Source organism: Procambarus clarkii, chromosome 1 (genome assembly GCF_040958095.1).
Source record: "Procambarus clarkii isolate CNS0578487 chromosome 1, FALCON_Pclarkii_2.0, whole genome shotgun sequence".
In the NCBI taxonomy this organism is placed as follows: domain Eukaryota; kingdom Metazoa; phylum Arthropoda; class Malacostraca; order Decapoda; family Cambaridae; genus Procambarus; species Procambarus clarkii.
Window position 1 is genome coordinate 48,422,789 of NC_091150.1, and position 18,153 is coordinate 48,440,941.

An 18,153-nucleotide genomic window follows, 5' to 3' on the forward strand; every position below is an offset into this window, starting at 1 on the left:
AACCAAACACCAGCCAGAATGGTCCACACAAGTGAATGACTGTTTCCATGATTTTTGTTCACCGATTTGTGGCACATGTATTTTTGCAGATTAATTTCAAGGCTGAAGTGTGAATAGCTAGCTAATGTGTTGAAATTTTAGAATCTGAATCCTCCTTAGGAATCTGAGGTTTGCATCCATGTGGATGCAAACCTCCTGCACCTTACTGTGCACCCAACATTGTGTTGGGAGCACAGTAAGGCCAACACCCCTGGATGGGCTGGTGAATGTTGGTTATAAAGCCCCAGCCCAAAGCAGACACACCTGTAAAAACAATGAGCAATGACAGAGGAAATCGTCAAGGAACTGAACCCCGAAAAGACCAAAGAGAAAGCCGGCAAAGCAGCAATCAACAAAGGGTGATCAAGGCCCGAACCCATTGGTTGTGGTGGCATCAAAAGGGAGCAGAACCTGAGAAACTAGAATAGCCCCCAAAGCCTCATCCTGCTTACACGAAAAACCATGCAAGCAAAGTTCAGGCTCCTGCACACTAGCTCGAGTAAATGCTAAGTAACAGAGCTATTTTAACACACCAACAGGTGGTGGTGTTGCAGCTGGAGCAAAGCCATCGGAGAAAGGGAGAGTAACACCGACTGAGAGTCCCACATGAGGCCCAGCCAAATCCAAACCTGGGATGGAGCCAACTGGTACTTCCGCCAGTTCACCAGGAACCCGAACCCAGTGAGATGGGAAAGAACCCCCTCCATCCATCTCTGGCAAGCAGATATGTGGACTGACTGGGAGCCCACACCAGCCAGTCATCAAGGTAGGCCAGAACACAAACTCCCAACTAACAAGTCCCCACAGCCCAAGCCAATCTGGTTAAAACACAGAGTCAGATCCAAGTAGAAGGGAAAAACCCTGAAGAGGTAAGCTTGACTCCCTACAACAAAGCCTAATCAATCCTTGAACCTTAGATGCATGATGATGTGCCAATAAGTGTCCTAGAGGTCTGAAGAAATCTTCCACAACCTAGTCTCCAATATCAATAGAACCTGGGCCAGAATGGTCTTGTGGAAAGTGTGACAGGGAATGAACTTATTCAAGGAATGAATCTGTTCAACCTCAAAAGATTGAAGATGAAGCGGGGCTCCACCGAGTCCAATTTCAGAACTGGGAAGAGGCGAAACATCCAGCGAAGAGACGTGGTTGTTTTGACTAGGCTGGAAGCTAACCACTCCACAATGACTCGATGGAGGCATGGGGAAAAAGCCTGTCCTGAAAGCCCTGAACCCCTCCCCTGGAGGTGGGAGTCCTGAGAAAGAAAAAGTGAGCTGTGTGTACCTGTGGGAGTTTTGAATCTTATGATATGCTAACAAACTTCTTATTTAGGGAGGTGAACCCCTTTTCCATGATATCATGGCAAGTGCAATACAATGGTTAAGCAACTTGTTCACACTGTAAAGACAGCGATAAATACGAGTCAGAAAATCCAGACGAGAAAATTGTAGATGGCCAAACCAGTGAAGTACGTCATTAGGCCAATCCCATTGAAAGAGGTGAAACCACAGAAAAATGTTCTGGTTCAGACAAGGAGCAAGCAGTGCTTGAAACCTAGAATGAGCCAGCGACCAAGAAGCCAGAAGGATCACCCTCCCGTGGACAAACTCCAATCTGGCTAGGACAAGGAGCAGCAGCAAAATTAGGGAAAAGAAGTACAGAAACTGCCCCCCCCCCCCTCAACCTGTCCAGCTGAAAGGCATCTACTTCAAGAGCCTTGCAATTGGGGACAGGCACCAAAAATAAAGGAAGGCACTGAAACCCCACCAACGTGAAGAGGTCCATGTCTGGGGAACTAAACATCTCATAAAGTGACAGGAAAGAGCCGAACCATCTGCAAGGACATTGGACACTTCCTGGATATGAATGGCATGGAGAACCAAACCCTGAGAACCCAGCAGAAGAGCCTGAAACATCATGCATGTTAGTGACTTTGCAAAAATGTAAGAACACCAATGTTATGCACTCTCACAACCAAATGTACCTTCTTGTATACTTTATAAATAAATAAATTAAGAATTAAATAAAGAGAACTAAACAAAGTGTCCAGCTTCAAAGAAGCAGTTACTGAAGCAAACCCCACGGTTGAGACAAGGAACCACAGGGAAAACAGTCCGAATGGAGCCAGAGCATGGAGCCCGGAGGAATCCAAACTCTCCTCAGCACATGCTACTTGGCCACAAACTCCAAACTGTACTGTGACCCCGATGAAGGAGAGGAGACTGGTCTAACCCAGAGCCGAGGCATCCGTGAATATGTCAAGCAAGGGTGGAGGAAGAGGCTAAAGAACTCAAACCCCAAAAAGCCCAAAAGAGGAAGCCAGTGACACAAGCTGACACAAGGCAAACGACCCGCACCCAACGATCGTAGCGGTGGCTAAAGGGACTGCCCCAAAGAAACTAGAACAGCTGCTAAAGCCAAACCTTGCCCAGAGGAATTGCAATACAGGCAAAGTTCAGGCTATTGCACAACAGCTTGAGCAAACCCAAGTCACCCAAGGCCAACTCAACACCGAAAGACGGCAGTAGCAGCTAAATCAAAGCTGTGAGAGGCAGGGTTTCTCTTGCTTTCAGTTGATGGGTGAACGAGCTTTATGCTCTCTTCTGGTGTCGGGGGTTTTTGTTCTTTTGGCTCTGGTGAGAGTTTTGTTCATCTGCAGCCGGCTCCTCATTTTCTAGTGAAGAATGTGTCAGTAGGCTTCTGGAGGGGTCCTTTGGTCATTGATGTTTGGATGGTTGAACCAGGGGGTGCATCTTGTGTAGTGTCCGATGTCAGCTCTCCACCCCTACCCTTGTGCCACCGATTCTGACTCGATGGATACTCTGTGGGTTGATCCTGTTGCCTTGGCCCTGTTACAAGGCTCGTCTTTCTCTGGTTATCCATAGTGTCGTTAAGTCTAGGCAGCCTGTGGTCTACCCTCGCACCCATGATATTTGGAAATATGCTGCTCTCTGCTATGTTTGCTAATGTATTCTGGGACCGGAATTTGGGCACAGGTATCTTGGAGGTCAAACAAGGTTCTGGCAACCCAGCATCTTGTAAATACTGTATATCCGGGCTTCAGCGCCCTTGTGTTGCTCAGGGTCATGTTTCTCAGCCTGGTCTCTCTTCTTCATCCAATATATGTGGCACTCCCTCCTCTCTGTTAAGTGCCCTTTTGTTGTCCTTCTCTGTGAGTAATTAGCTTCAGGGAGCCACAAGGAGGTCTCTCCCCAGGAAAACCAGTGTTGAGTGTAATGAAATGCCAATTTCTGGGTGAGCCCTAGTGGCACCCTTGAGGTTACCCCGAGATGCTTTCAGGGCTTAGCATTCCCGCAGCCCAGTCGTCAACCAGGCCTCCTCCCCGCTCGACTGGTCAACCAGGCTGTTGGACGCAGCTGCTCGCAGCCTGACATACGAGTCACAGCCTGTGATGGCTGACTCTGCTGAAATGATTGGCCATTACATCTACCATAGAACTGAGGGTAGGTTCACCAGCTGACTGGGAGCTGCCTCTCCCAAGTGAGTGGGGAAGGTGGGGTGAACAAGTTGGCACTAGTTTCAAAAGACTATTTGTTTGTTGCATTGTTTAGGGAGCTCTTTTTGCAGTTCTCAAGGCTGCGGTCTAGACCAAAGACAGCAGTTTGGTTTTTTCCTGATGTTCTGGGTATTTTCCCAGGTGGTAGCATGAATAAATAAATGTCACATCCTCCCACCCCAGAACCTCTGTGACAAAGCTAGGTTCTAGCACAAATCGCCTATAGAACTGTTGCAACGTAAGTATTAGTACACTATCCATGATAGTAGCTTCAGGGAGCTACAAGGGGCTCACCCTAGAAAGGAGGATGTTAAAAATGCATCAAACTTCAAGGCTTTAAAAGTGGGACAACTAATTTAATGCATGCAGATTACTGTAATGTCCTTAGACTGTTTACCCATAAAGTGAGTGTTTGATCACATAGCCAAGCAGAATAAGAAGTTCAATGTTTCAAATACATACTGTACAGTGCAAGGAAAACATGTGTTATGATCCGCTTCAAACTACTGCACTCTAACATTACTCTCCTGAAAACTTTCATTCAACAGAATTTAACAATATTATAATAATTTCCCCCTTAAGAGTCAAGCATATCCAGATGAACAGTAAAGAGACCTACCCGCCCAAGAGAGCAGACATGTATGAGACTCCAGCCAAGACAAACACAGCATTCATAGCATCCAGGGAATCCCAAGCCTGGGGCCCATCCCATGGACCCTTTGATAACAGAAACTTATATTAGTTAGTATGAACAGAAATTTCACAAATATTAGCTGAATCATATGTCGTAAGTTCTAAAAAGATATCTGTATGTGCATCATGCTTATAACATTGGACTAAACTTCTGAAACAAAGCAATAATTTACCTTGTTGAGAAAGAGAAAGAAGTTTGTGGCAAGAGCATAGTAAGCAAGACGTTCTAAGGTCAGCACCACCAAGATCACTATGGTGGCTGCCGACTGCCTACGAGCATCCCTTGCATCCATCGCTGAAAATGAGAAAAACATTTTAAGACTTCAGTAAGCACTACTAGCCTATCTTCATTCTAACCAAGATATATTTTCATAATATTCATTCAATCCATGTAGTTTTTGAATGGTTTGAATACCAACTGCACATACAGTACAGTATCTGATTAATCATACACTTAGATCATGTGACTCTCTACATTACATTGCAACCTTTGAACAAGTATCCAGCCTTCAACTATCCCATTTATGTAATAAATACAGTACTGAAGAAAAAACAGTATTGAATGTAATGAAATGCCATTTTCTGGGTGAGACACAGAGGCTTCCCAGAGCTTACTAAGCTGATATGCTAATGTCAGACTTTGGCATCAGTCATGTGTATGGAGTTCTGTGGGCCTACCAGGAGCCAGAACTTGGCCCCCTCAGAAGAGGCAAGGGGAGCAATGGCCTATAGAAACTCCTGTGTGGTTGGAAGCATTCTATGTCTGCCATCGACCGAGTCAGGCACCCAGAAAGGTAAGCATCCCAAAACAATCCCCTATTCTTGAGGTTATCTTGAGATGATTTCGGGGCTTTTTAGTGTCCCCGCGGCCCGGTCCTCGACCAGGCCTCCACCCCCAGGAAGCAGCCCGTGACAGCTGACTAACACCCAGGTACCTATTTTACTGCTAGGTAACAGGAGCATAGGGTGAAAGAAACTCTGCCCATTGTTTCTCGCCGGCGCCTGGGATCGAACCCAGGACCACAGGATCACAAGTCCAGCGTGCTGTCCGCTCGGCCGACCGGCTTCCCGGTCGGAGCAAGTAATTCTAGTAAAACATTGCTACCAAAAGCCGAACAAGTGGATAGAACTCCTTTAAACGAAACGAGCAAACGATCATGACGTCACACGTCACCGCGCCGCTGTCTGCGCAGCTCCCCCCCTCCCCGGGACGAGGAACCCAACACGCCGGCTGCACCCCCGTCAACAACCCAGGGACCCCTCCAGAAAGCAGCGTCTCATTCTTCGCCAGAAAAGAAGGAGAAGGCTGCAGACGAACAAACAGATCGCCCCGACCGAAAGAGCAGAAACCCCTGCACTGTAGGAGAGCATGAAGCTCACCAATCCGACTCCCAGAGGCTAATGCCAACAGGAAAAAGAGCCTTCGAAAAAAAATCTGGAACCGAAGGGGCCACAACAAACAAAGAAGCAAGAAAAGAGCGCGCTCTATCCAAAGACCAGGACGGCTCAGGTGGCGCATGAACAGGCCGGAGGTGAAACAATGCCCGAGACAGCATGCGAAACGGCACAGATGTAACATCAATACCAAAGCAAGCTGAAGCGGCTCCGCCAGCGCAGCACGATACGAGGCGACAGTGTTATGCATAAGGAGACGGTCCTGGAATACCCAAGAGAGAAAGAACACCACCACCCTAACCGAAAGCGAAGTACAACGACGAAAACGTAAGAAGAACCAGAAGGACCGCCAGGAAACCTAAGACTGCCGTCGAGACGAAGCCCACAGGTGGGACATTAACAAGTAAGCCACCTGATCACCATAGAGATGATGATAAACCAGAGTAAAAAATACCATACGCAAAGACTCGAGAAGATCGAACCAGCCACGTGACGCACCGGTCCGATCTGCTGGAAGAGGCGGAGCCGCGGGAAAACCTCTGGATTCGGACACCGAGCAAGCAGCGTCTGAAACCACGGCTAGGCCGGCCACCATGGGGCCAAGAAGACAACTCTCCCCTGGTAAGTCTCCAATCAAGTTAGGACGCGGAGCAACAGCGGAACCGGGGAAAAGAGGTAAAGGCACCCCCACCTCGACCAGTCCTGCCGGAAGGCATTGACCCCGATGGCCTCGCAGTCGGGGAAGGGCGCCACATACTGGGAAAGGCGCCAAGACAAAGCCAACACAAAGAGGTCCACCTCGGGGCGACCGAACATCTGGCAAAGCCAACGGAAGGAGTCGGCATCGACCGTCCATTTCGTGGAGAGGGGAACGAAACAAGACAGGCCATCGGCCAAGTCGTTGGACACTCCCCGCACGTGAACTGGCAGGAGAGCCAAACCCCGAGAACTCAGCAGACAAGTCACCCGAAGTGACCAGAGCCAAAGAGCCAAGGACCGCATCCCATTCCCCGGTTCAGACAATGAATTATACCGGGGAGCAGTCTGAATGGAGCCAGATCGTCGACCCGCGGGTGACCCGAAGCCTCCGAAGAGCAAACCACACCGCCGCGAATTCCCGCACAGTGCTGTGGGTTCAACAGAAAGACGAACCCCACCGTCACTGGCCGGCCTGGTGAGCACTGGTCACAGAGCATCAGCCGAGAGACGACGTGTCCGTGAACACATCGAGCGAGGGCGCAGGTAGGCGCCAAGGCACTGAACCCCAAAAAAACCGAAGAGGAAGCCGGCGACGCAGCAACTGACACAAGGCCCCCGGGGTCCGAACCCAGGCGATCGCGAGAGAGGTGGAAGGGACGTCCCTGAAGGAACCAGAACACCCGACAAAACCAAACTCGACCCGGCGGGTAGACTACCATTGCGAAGTTCAGGCTCCCGCACAGACCCTCGAGCAACCGCCAGGTGACCCGAAAGCCCCCCAGAAACAGGCGCATGCAGGACCGCAGCCGCAGGAGAGACTCCGGAGGAAGAGACAAGGAAGTAGTCCAAGAGTCCCACACAAGGCCCAGCCATGCCCGAACCTGGGAGGGAACCAGATGGGACTTCCTCCAGCTCTCCAAGAACCCGAACCCGGCGAGCTGAGAAAGAACCAAATCCCTGGCCAGCAGACAAGAGGACCGGCTGGGAGCCCAAACCAGCCAGTCGTTGAGGTAGGCCAACACCCGAACACCTAACAGACGCAGATGGGCCACCACGACCCGTGTAAGGCATGTGAACACGCGAGGTGCCAGGTTCAACCCGAACGGGAGACAACGAAAACGGTAACCTTGATGCCCCACAACAAAACCGAGCCAGTCCCTGAACCTCCAGATGATTCGGGACATGCCAATAAGCGTCCCGGAGGTCTAGGGACACCATCCAAGTGTCCGGCTCTAACAGGAGCCGAACCTTGAACAGCGTGGTCATCCGAAAGGATGGGCAATAAACCCAGGGGTTCAGACGGGATAAGTCCAGAATGAACTGCAGGCCCGCGCAGTCTCGGTTTGGGACCGGAAACAGACGGGAAACCCATCTGACGGATGTCGTCATTTCGACCACGCCCAAGCGAACCCACTCCAAGATGACCTGACAGAGCGCAGGGGAAGAGGCCTACCCCGCTAGCTCCGGTGCCCTCGTTGAGTGGAGTTGGGGGCCACCCAACGCCACCGGAGGCCGTGCGAAACGACCTGAAACGCCCACAAATTGTGGGACCAGGCATGAGCGAACAGCGCAAGCCTCCCCCCCATCGCCCCGTCAATGGGGCGAACCGCGAAAGGGCCGGCGCCCCTTACAAGACCCAGAACCTCGCACAGAGCAAACACCGCGCCGACCAGACAAAAGCAGGTCCGAAGGAGGAGCCAAACCCGAACCCGACACCAGTAGCCTACCACGAAGAGAAGAACCCCGAGCCTGGGCACGACTCTTCTGGGAAGGCCCACCATGGGACTCCCGGAGAACCAGCAAGTCCGACATAGTACGGCAAGAAGCTGAAGCAGCCTGAATATACTGCGCAACGGCGGAAGCGTCAAACAGGAGAGGACAAAGGCTGAGGCACAACCTAACCTTATCCCTGAGTTCTTTGTGGAGAACTAAGTGCTCTACCCCCATTATAGACCCAGTAAATTGAACGAGGACAACAACTGGGCTAACGTCAACCAACTGGTAGTTCCCACCAGCCTAAGGCAAGATATCTTGCGTCTGGCACATGGCCCTCTATCACACTACAGTTTCACACTGCAGGACTCAGTGAAGTATGAATTTGTTGGAGAATCGAGCCTGCTGAATGGATCGTCGAGAATGGTGATCCAAGGAGATGGTGAGATGGTTCATCAGATGCAAGGCCCAGCGTAGCAAGTGCTGGTTGGAGAACTGGGCCAGCAGTAGGAACTGAAGGAGATTGTGATACAAGATGTTCACATGGTGCTGCAGGACTCGGCAAAGTTTGGAGAACTGAGCCTGATGTAGGGACCGAAGAATGTTGAGGTCCAAGGAGATGTTGAGGTTCTGCTGCAGGACCCAGTGGAGTACTAGACTGTTGGAGAACTGGGCCTGGTGCATGGACCGAAGAATATTGAAGTCCGAAGAGATGTTGAGGTTGTAACCTTGTAGATTTGACGAGTCGTTGTGTTGCATGCTGGGCAAACAAGGGCGGATGAAACCCCCCAGCACACTCAGAGCGGTCAATCACTGAGCAGCAAAAGACCAAGCAGAGGTAGACCCCAAAGTGACTTGTGGAAGATGGCCCCAAGCCCCAAAGGCAGTACTTATAGGGCACTTAGGGAAGGGAACCAAAGCGTATGCAGCCCGAGTACCTGTGAAGATTATTCCCAGCTCACGCACCACCTCGTAAGACAGTACTAGATAAGGAACAGCACTGAACACAAGAATCAGGAGGTGGAGTCACACGACCAATGCCTAGACACATCAGCCGAGAACTGCAGGTGTGGGTAGCCGGCGCGAGGGAACTGGGACTCCCCCTTCCCCCTCCCAGGGAGGGGGGGAGCTGCGCAGACGGTGGCGCGGCATGTGGTGACGTCATGCTCGTTTGCTCGTTTTTATTTGGGGAGTTGGGGAGTTCTGTCCACTCATTTGACTTTCAGTAGTAGTTTCAACCGGAACAGGGGTTTGTTTTGGGATGCTTATCTTTCTGGGTACCTGATCCGGTCAATGGCAGACATAGAATGCTCCAAATCATATGTGCAGTTCTGTAGGCCATTGCTCCTCGTGCCTCACTGAGGGGGCCAGGTTCTAGCTCGTGGTCCCCAGTAGGCCTAAGAACTCCATTCACACTGACTGATGCCAAAGTCAAATATATCCATATCAGCCTGGATAGCTCCAGGGAGTCGAAGGGGCTTCTCCCAGAAAACCTGTTAAACAAGATATGCCATACCAATGACTATAGTTTTTAAGACAAGTGTTTTTTAGAGTGGAATATTGTTGCACAATAACAATCCCATTCAAAGCTGGAGAAATTGCTGACATGGAGAATGTGCAAAGAACCTTTTCTACTATAATCCACTATATAAAACATCTAAATTATTGGGACAGATCAAAATGTTTAAATCTGTATTCTCTAGAATATAGATATCTTGCAAGATACATATCTCACAGGATCTGAAATAGATACATATTATTACAGATAATACTGTATGTATCTCTCACGGGTGAGAGAAACATCATACAGGTAATTTACACCTGGAATATATTAGAGGGACTTTTACAATATCTGTACACAGAAATAACATCACACGAGACCAGGAGGCATGGCAGGATAAGCAAAATAGCCCCATTGCAAAGCAGAGGTGTACAATAACAGGTAAACTGAGAGAGAGAACTCTATCAACATCAATGGACCAAGACTTTTCAACACTACCTTTACACATAAGGGGAACAACTGACCAGCCTCTCATGGTATTCAAGAGAACTCAATAAACGCCTCCAATGGATACTTGATCAACCAGGCTGTGAGTCATACATCAGGCTGTGAGCAGCTGCATCCAACAGCCTGGTTGACCAAGGGCTAGATTCACAAAGTAGTTAAGCAAACACTTACGAACCTGTTCATCTTTTCTCAATCTTTGGCAGCTTTGTTTACAATTATTAAACAGTTAATGAGCTCCGAAGGACCAGGAGGCTGTTTAAAACAATAATGACAGTTGATTGGCAAGTTTTCATGCTTGTAAATTGTTTAATAAATGTAACCAAAGCCATCAAAGATTGAGGAAAGATGTACACGTTCGTAAGTACTTGCATAACTGCTTCGTGAATCTGGCCCCAGACCATCAACCAGGAGGCCTGGTCAGAGAATGGGCCATGGGAATATGGAATCTCAGAATCACCCCAAGGTAAGATAATTAAGAAATTAATGCTTGTGAATGACTAGTTAATCATGTTACAAAAAGAACGTTAATAGTGAATGGAGAAGTCAGGTGGTAGGCTGACCCTCTATCTCATTTACAGTTTATGGACAAATAAAGCATAATAAAATATTACATAATAAAACTGGGGATACTTACTGTAAGCTACACTGCATAAGGTATAACATCTGACATGCACCGAGCTGCAAAAGCATTGTACACGAATAAGCTACCTGAGGGATGTCGAGGCAAGAGGGGTGTTCGCTCCGTGGGCATGGTAGACATTGGTGCTGCTAGGATAAAGGCTACACGTGTTTGCAAATACCAGTGTCAAACCTTTTAACTATACAGCACATCAAACCCCAATAATTCCTGCAATGAATAGTTTGCAAGATTCAGCATGTCTAAAAATAAATTTATACTTTATGTACAGTATTATGATATGCTGTACTACTGTACAGTACTCTAAAGATTACATCAACACAAGCATATAAAGGACTACATTATAAATTAGTGTACTAATTTACTTTAAACTGTAAAAAATACAGCTTTGAGTGATGTCACAAAGGAAGTACAGTTAAAGTTAATGTTGGTAGTACAATATATGTCATATGCAAAATTTTTTTACTCTACATTAATTCTGTAAACAATTTTGTTGTTGTTCAATTATATTGCATGTACATATATACAGGATTTAGATAATAAATCAGTAAATGTAATAATACATTTTATAAGGATAACAATAATACAGCTATCCACAACAGTGACACCCTTTGGATGTGCCTGTTGAGATTTCGAAGTGGCTGATTTGTATGCTTTGTTACTTAAGGATATAAAATATGTGCTGTATTTACTTGTGACATTTTGTAATTACAAGCTTCAAATAGCTCTTATTTTACTGTTAACATTAATACATACCAGTATATACACGCTTAAACAGCAATAGTACATTGTTAGGGCAGAGCTGAGCTGAGTGTAACTGGCCTTGGTTATTAAAGAACATATTAGAAACTGGTTTAAAAACTGCTTTATTGAGTCTGGGAGTGAATACAGTATGTGAATTGAATTTTCAACCGTTCTTACACCAATAGAAATGACAGGAATAATATTTACTGTCAAACAGCTTCTCACATCTATGTATTTACCCATTTCCAACCATCTTGTAAGACTGTAAGAAAACTGCCAAACGAGAAACATAAGAACAAAGGTAACTGCAAAAGGCCTATTGGCCCATACGAGGCAGCTCCTATTTATAACCACCCAAAACACATACTTGTTCTTCTCAGGATGCTCATATGATAGGATGATCATTTAAATAATAAAGCAGCAGGAGGACGTATGAAGGGTAATTACAGATGAAAGGAATTCTTTCATACAAATTTACATTTCATGCCTAATATACTGCTGGTAACTCCAACAGAAATTTGTCAAATTCTCTCTTGAATGCTTCTACTGTACTGTTGTTTCAGTGATATTTCATATACATATACTGAATGATGATTGAAGTCATCACTGATGTTTATATCATACAGCAGCTTCCTTCGGTTTCATATGATGAAGAGAGTTAACCATATAGCTTTGCGATTTATTCTTCAAGGGTACGCCGGGGCACACACGGCACCTCTGCCCTCGTGATCCCTAAACCAACCAATAATTAAAATTACTTATATATTTGTTATAACTATGGATGGACCCCTTGTGATCCCCAAATATATAGCTTTTTCCCAAAATCCATTTATATCACTGCCAAGGACAGATTACCTGAATTTACCAGAGGGTCACCAACACTAGTAGCTTCGAAGAGGACAGAAAGCTAGCAGCTTGTCAAAGGTCCCCCCATTTGTCCTGATGATTTCTTCAAGCTGGATTTTAAAATTCAACAGAGCTGAATTTTACAGGTTTATTTTACATTTACAGCTTCAACAGTTAGGCAGTTCAATGGGTTTAAAACCTTATGGGTGAAAAAGAATCTCTTGCTTTCAGTCCTATATTATGGCTTGGGCTTGAAACTGTTGCTCCTTGTTTGTGTTACATCTGACCTTTTGAAGTTGCAAGCTACAATTAGCCTTAACCCGCCTACCTCTTGGCAATGCACCTGGAGAGGATGGAATTCCATATGAACTTATCAAATATCTTCCATCAATTGCACATAGCACTCTTCTAAACTATTACAACCTTTGCTGGACTCAAAGAAATATTTCCTCACAATGGCAGACCAGTTTTATTCTTCCTTTCATTAAACCAGGAAAACACCCTTTCCAACCTGTGTCATACAGACCTATCTCCTTACTATCATGCCTCAGTAAAGTCATGGAAAGGCTAGTACATACTCGCCTCCAATGGTTATCTTGAGGCTATCTTGAGATGATTTCGGGGCCTTTTTTTTTTTTTTTAAGTGTCGCCGCGGCCCGGTCCTCGACCAGGCCTCCACCCCCAGGAAGCAGCCCGTGACAGCTGACTAACACCCAGGTACCTATTTTACTGCTAGGTAACAGGGGCATAGGGTGAAAGAAACTCTGCCCATTGTTTCTCGCCGGCGCCTGGGATCGAACCCAGGACCACAGGATCACGCTCGGCCGACCGGCTCCCTTGGTACCTTGGTACCAAGGGTATATATGGTATATAATGGTACCTTGATTATAATAATATTTTACCGTCACTCCAAGCTGGATTTCGACCGCAACGCTCCACACTTGATCAAACACTCTGCCTTGAACATGAAATCTGCACCTCTCCCAGAAGTAATAAATTTTGTATTGTTCTCTACCTAGACCTTGCAGGAGCTTTTGATAGCATTCCTTATACAGTACTTGTCTCCGGGCAAAGTTTGCACATTTAGGCATATAGGGATGATTACTTCTATGGTTACAGTCCTATCTTATGAACAGAACCTCTAAAGTTTATATACAAGGCGAGTTTTCAGATAGCATTCCAATACAAACGGGTGTCCCGTAAGTCTCCAAGGTTACTGAGTGGCGTGACCACTCCATGAGTGGTTACTCATAGGAATGAGTGACCACAGTGTATTGACATTTGAGTATCTGGTAGAGGTAGGGATAACCTATCCAAGGATGGGATTTCAAGGGAAAAGACAAAATTACCGAAGAGGAAAATATGATGAGATAAGGAACTTCATAATGGGAATACCATGGGAAACAGAATTCAAATAAAAGACTGTACAGGATATGATGGATTATGTCACCCAGAAGTGCCAGGAAGCTGCAGACAGGTTTATACCAGCCCAAAAAGAGAAAAATGAAAAGCAACAGAATAATCCATGGTTCAATCCGGAATGTTCGGCAGTGAAGCAATTGAGTAAAAGTACGTGGAGAAACTACAGGAACAACAGAAAACCAGAGAGCAGGGAGAGATACCAGGGGGCCAGAAATGAGTACCTCAGAGTAAGGAGAGAAGCAGAGAGACAGTATGAAAATGACATCACGAGTAAAGCTAAGATACAACCAAAACTGCTCCACAGCCACATCAGGAGGAAAACCGCAGTGAAGGAACAAGTGATGAAACAGAGAAAAGGGGTGAACAGATACACAGAGAATAACAAGGTGTGTGAAGAAGTCAACAAGAGATTCCAGGAGGTCTTCACAATAGAACAAGGAGAAGTCCCTGCTCTAAATGAGGAGGCAAACCAAGCAACTTTGGAGGAATTTGACCTCACCAGTGAGGAGGTCAAAAGGAATTTGTTGGAGCTGAATGTGACAAAGGCTGTTGGGCCTGACAGAATCTCACCCTGGATACTAAAAGAAGATGCAGAGATACTAAGTGTGCCACACTCTATGATGTATACCAGGTCACTGGAAACAGGAAACCTACGGGAAAGCTGGAAGACAGCTAATGTAGTCCCAATATACAAAAAGGATGACAGGCAAGAGGCACTGAACTACAGGCCAGTTTCCCTAACTTCCTAACTTGTATACCATGCAAGGTGATGGAGAACATCGTAAGGAAAAGGGTTGTAGAGCATCTGGAGCGGAAATAGCTTTGTAACACACCACCAGCATGGGTTCAGAGATGGTAAATCGTGCCTCACAGGTCTAATAAAATTCTATGACCAAGCAACACAAATTAGGCAAGAAAGAGAAGGGTGGGCAGACTGCATTTTCTTGGACTGTCAGAAAGCCTTTGACACAGTACCTCACAAAAGGCTATTACAAAAGTTGGAGCAACAGACAGGACTAAAAGGTAAGGTGCTCCAGTGGATAAGGGAGTATCTAAGCAACAGGAAACATCGAGTAACTGTGAGGGGAAGGCATCAGAGTGGCGAGAGGTCACCAGCGGGGTTCCACAGGGCTCTGCACATGGACCCATCCTGTTTCTAATATAATGACTTTCCAGAGGGTGTCGACTCATTTCTCTCAATGTTTGCTGATGATGCAAAAATTATGAGAAGAATCATAACAGATGAAGATAGACAGAGACTACAGGACGACCTGGACAAACTGGTGGAATGGTCTAGAAAATGCCTACTAAAGTTCAACTCAGGAAAGTGTAAAGTAATGAGATTAGGCAAAGGGAACATAAGGCTGAACACAATGTACCATCTGGGAGGTGATATCTTGCGAGTCAAATAGAGAGAATGATCTGGGCGTTGATATCACACTGAACCTGTCCCCAGAGGCCCACATCAAAAGGATATCATCAGCGGCATATGCTAGACTGGCCAACATAAGAACTGCCTTTAGAAACTTGTGTAAGGAATTGTTCAGGACGTTATATACCACTTATGTAAGACCAATCGTGGAGTATGCAGCTCTAGCCTGGAGTCTATACCTAGTTAAACACAAGACAAAGTTAGAGAAGATTCAGAAATATGCCACCAGACACACTCCCGGAACTGAGAGGCATGAGCTACGAGAAAAGGCTAAGGGAGCTGAACCCTGGAAAACAGAAGAGTAAGGGGAGACATGATAACCACCTACAAAATTCTGAGAGGAATTGACAGGGTGGACAAAGACAAACTCTTTAGCACAGGTGGAACACGAACAAGGGGATACAGGTGGAAACTTAGTACCCAGATAAGCCATAGAGACATTAGAAAGAATTTTTTCAGTGTCAGTGTAGTTAACAAATGGAATGCATTAAGTAGTGATGTGGTGGAGGCAAACTTTATAGTTTCAAATGTAGATTTGATAGAGCGCAATATGCTCAGGAATCTGTACACCAGTTGATTGACAGTTGAGAGGTGGGACCAAAGAACTGGAGCTCAACCCCTGCAAGCACCAATATGTTATCTTGAGATGATTTCGGGGCTTTAGTGTCCCCGCGGCCCGGTCCTCGACCAGGCCTCCACCCCCAGGAAGCAGCCCGTGACAGCTGACTAACTCCCAGGTACCTATTTACTGCTAGGTAACAGGGGCATTCAGGGTGAAAGAAACTTTGCCCATTTGTTTCTGCCTCGTGTGGGAAGCGAACCCGCGCCACAGAATTACGAGTCCTGCGTGCTATCCACCAGGCTACGAGGCCCCCTCGTAGTCCACGAGGCTACTAGGTGGGTACAGATAAAAAATTAACCCAACAGTTAACCCACATAACCCCCGCTTCCCCACCAATCACTTGCAAGCTTTCCTCACACGGGCTACAAATAACCTCATTATAGACCTCACTCTACTCCAAAACTCTGAAACCCAACTTACTGTCCCCCTATTCTACCTTGGCTTTATACAACTCCTAATACATCAATACAACTCGAAGAGAACATTCCAAAGTCTGCACCAAATTCAGCCATAGCCTCAGTCTTTGTCTCAACAATGAAAAATTGCTACCCAAATACCACAGCAATTTATACAGATCGATCTCGCATCATCACGAACAACGTACCCTCGATCACTAGCACTGCCTGGCAAACCAACTATCTATTTTCACAGCTAAATTATATGCCTTATATCAAGCTCTTCAAATAATCACAACATTACCAGTTGGGATATATACAATCTGTAGTGACTCCAAGAGTGCAATTCAAGCAATTACATACTCTTCAACAAAGTGCAAAAAGAGTCTGTTTACCTATGCCTTCAACTTCTTCATTAACATCGATTGAAAGGTTATGACACCTCTATCCAATGGGTCCCAGTGCATTGTGGTATACTCCATAATGAACTTGTAGATCAACTAGCCAAAGCAATGCACAACATGCCTCACATTACCCATCATCCAATTCCTCATGTTGCACGTAAAGGAGCCTTCAAAAATACCATCATCTAAGATTTTGCAACGAAATGGAAAACTTGGAAACATGTCAGATATAAAAGCAGAGAAACTGATGTAACAATGACCAGATTAAGGCTGGGACACACTAAACTGGCAGCACACAGCTCTTAGTACAGAACAGACATTAACGAACTCTGCATCCACTGTCAGATGCCTGAAACAATCGAACACTCTCCTTCACTGTTTCCAACATCATAGTGCCAGAGTAAATTTTAAACAAGTATTTATCGCACTTAAAATACCCTTTACCATCTAGCATATATTAGGAGGAGGTGACCTCTCATTACAGGAAAATTATCAAATAGTCAAAGCACTAGCTAAATATCTCCAGTCAACCAACAAATTGGGCCACATCTGACCCATACCACATTTATACCTGGTGCCACCTACAGCTTAACACAAAACAAATGCCTCGTCACAGCACCACGGATCAGCTGACGCCATAAATACAACATACCGTCCAACAGTGCGGCAAGTCTCCCTCTAACATCCACCTCAGTTTTAGTTGCCGCTCCTCTATCTACAGCACAACGCAACAAACACTTTTGAAACTCTTTATCAACCTCAACATAAACGTGTCTCCCAACATCTGTACTGATGCAGTCATCGGGAGAAAAATCCTCCATCCCTTCATGCAAGCTGCACCTACTATCAAGAAGAAGTTGTCTGGATCAGCTTCCTGCAAACTGTTCAGCATTTTAAAAATTTAGATGAGATCCACCCTGTCATGGCTGGTTTTTGGTGTTGTTAGCCCTGTGGCCCTCAACCATTCCTGATATAGAAGTTGACATAGTTCTAGGATGATTTTTGTTGCCAAGTATTAAACTGTCTCCAAAGCCACTATGCCTTTCTCAAGTCTCTGTGCTTGGATACAATAATCCAAGTGGGTTTGCACCAGAGTTATACAGTTGAATAACTACCTTCTTTTCTTTAAAGTCAAAGGAATGTTTGATTAACTTTTTTACTGCTACTCACACAAGTGTGAAAGTAGCTGGTATCATTTTACAGCTTGAAAACAAATACAAAATATTCCCCTCTAAATTAGATGATAAATAATTATTTTTGTAAACGTGTACTGAATTATGGAGCCATTAACATTATAATATTTATTAAAATAAGTTTCTAATAAATATCCTTCATATTTTAATGTGCTTTTGGCTTATATTAAAAATAAATTTTTGGAATTTTGGCAGTTTTGGTCTATGCAGTGGTGAAGGCATAATAAGTTATTTTGGGTATCAATATCTGGAGATTGGTGATCATCAGGAGAAAGGTAACTTTACTCCTAATGGCTAATTACAATATTTTATCGACTGATTGTTTAGGCCTACTGCAAATATTAGGAAATTATTTGTTTACATGCTGCTGATAAAATAAAACTGGGTTGAGAGT

At 45.7% G+C, this 18,153-nt stretch overlaps 1 protein-coding gene across 1 annotated transcript in view; it reads right to left on the minus strand.

The window, feature by feature from the left end:
• LOC138363273 (solute carrier family 15 member 4-like) overlaps positions 1-18,153 on the minus strand; it is a 35,458-nt gene that overhangs the window by 12,074 nt on the left and 5,231 nt on the right. The window contains exons 2-4 of the mRNA XM_069322287.1: positions 10,773-10,911; positions 4,423-4,544; positions 4,176-4,273 (exon numbers count right to left, since the gene is read on the minus strand). Of these exons, the coding sequence (XP_069178388.1) occupies positions 4,176-4,273; positions 4,423-4,544; positions 10,773-10,824 (272 nt within the window). The 5' untranslated portion in view covers positions 10,825-10,911. The remainder of the gene's footprint in view (positions 1-4,175; positions 4,274-4,422; positions 4,545-10,772; positions 10,912-18,153) is intronic.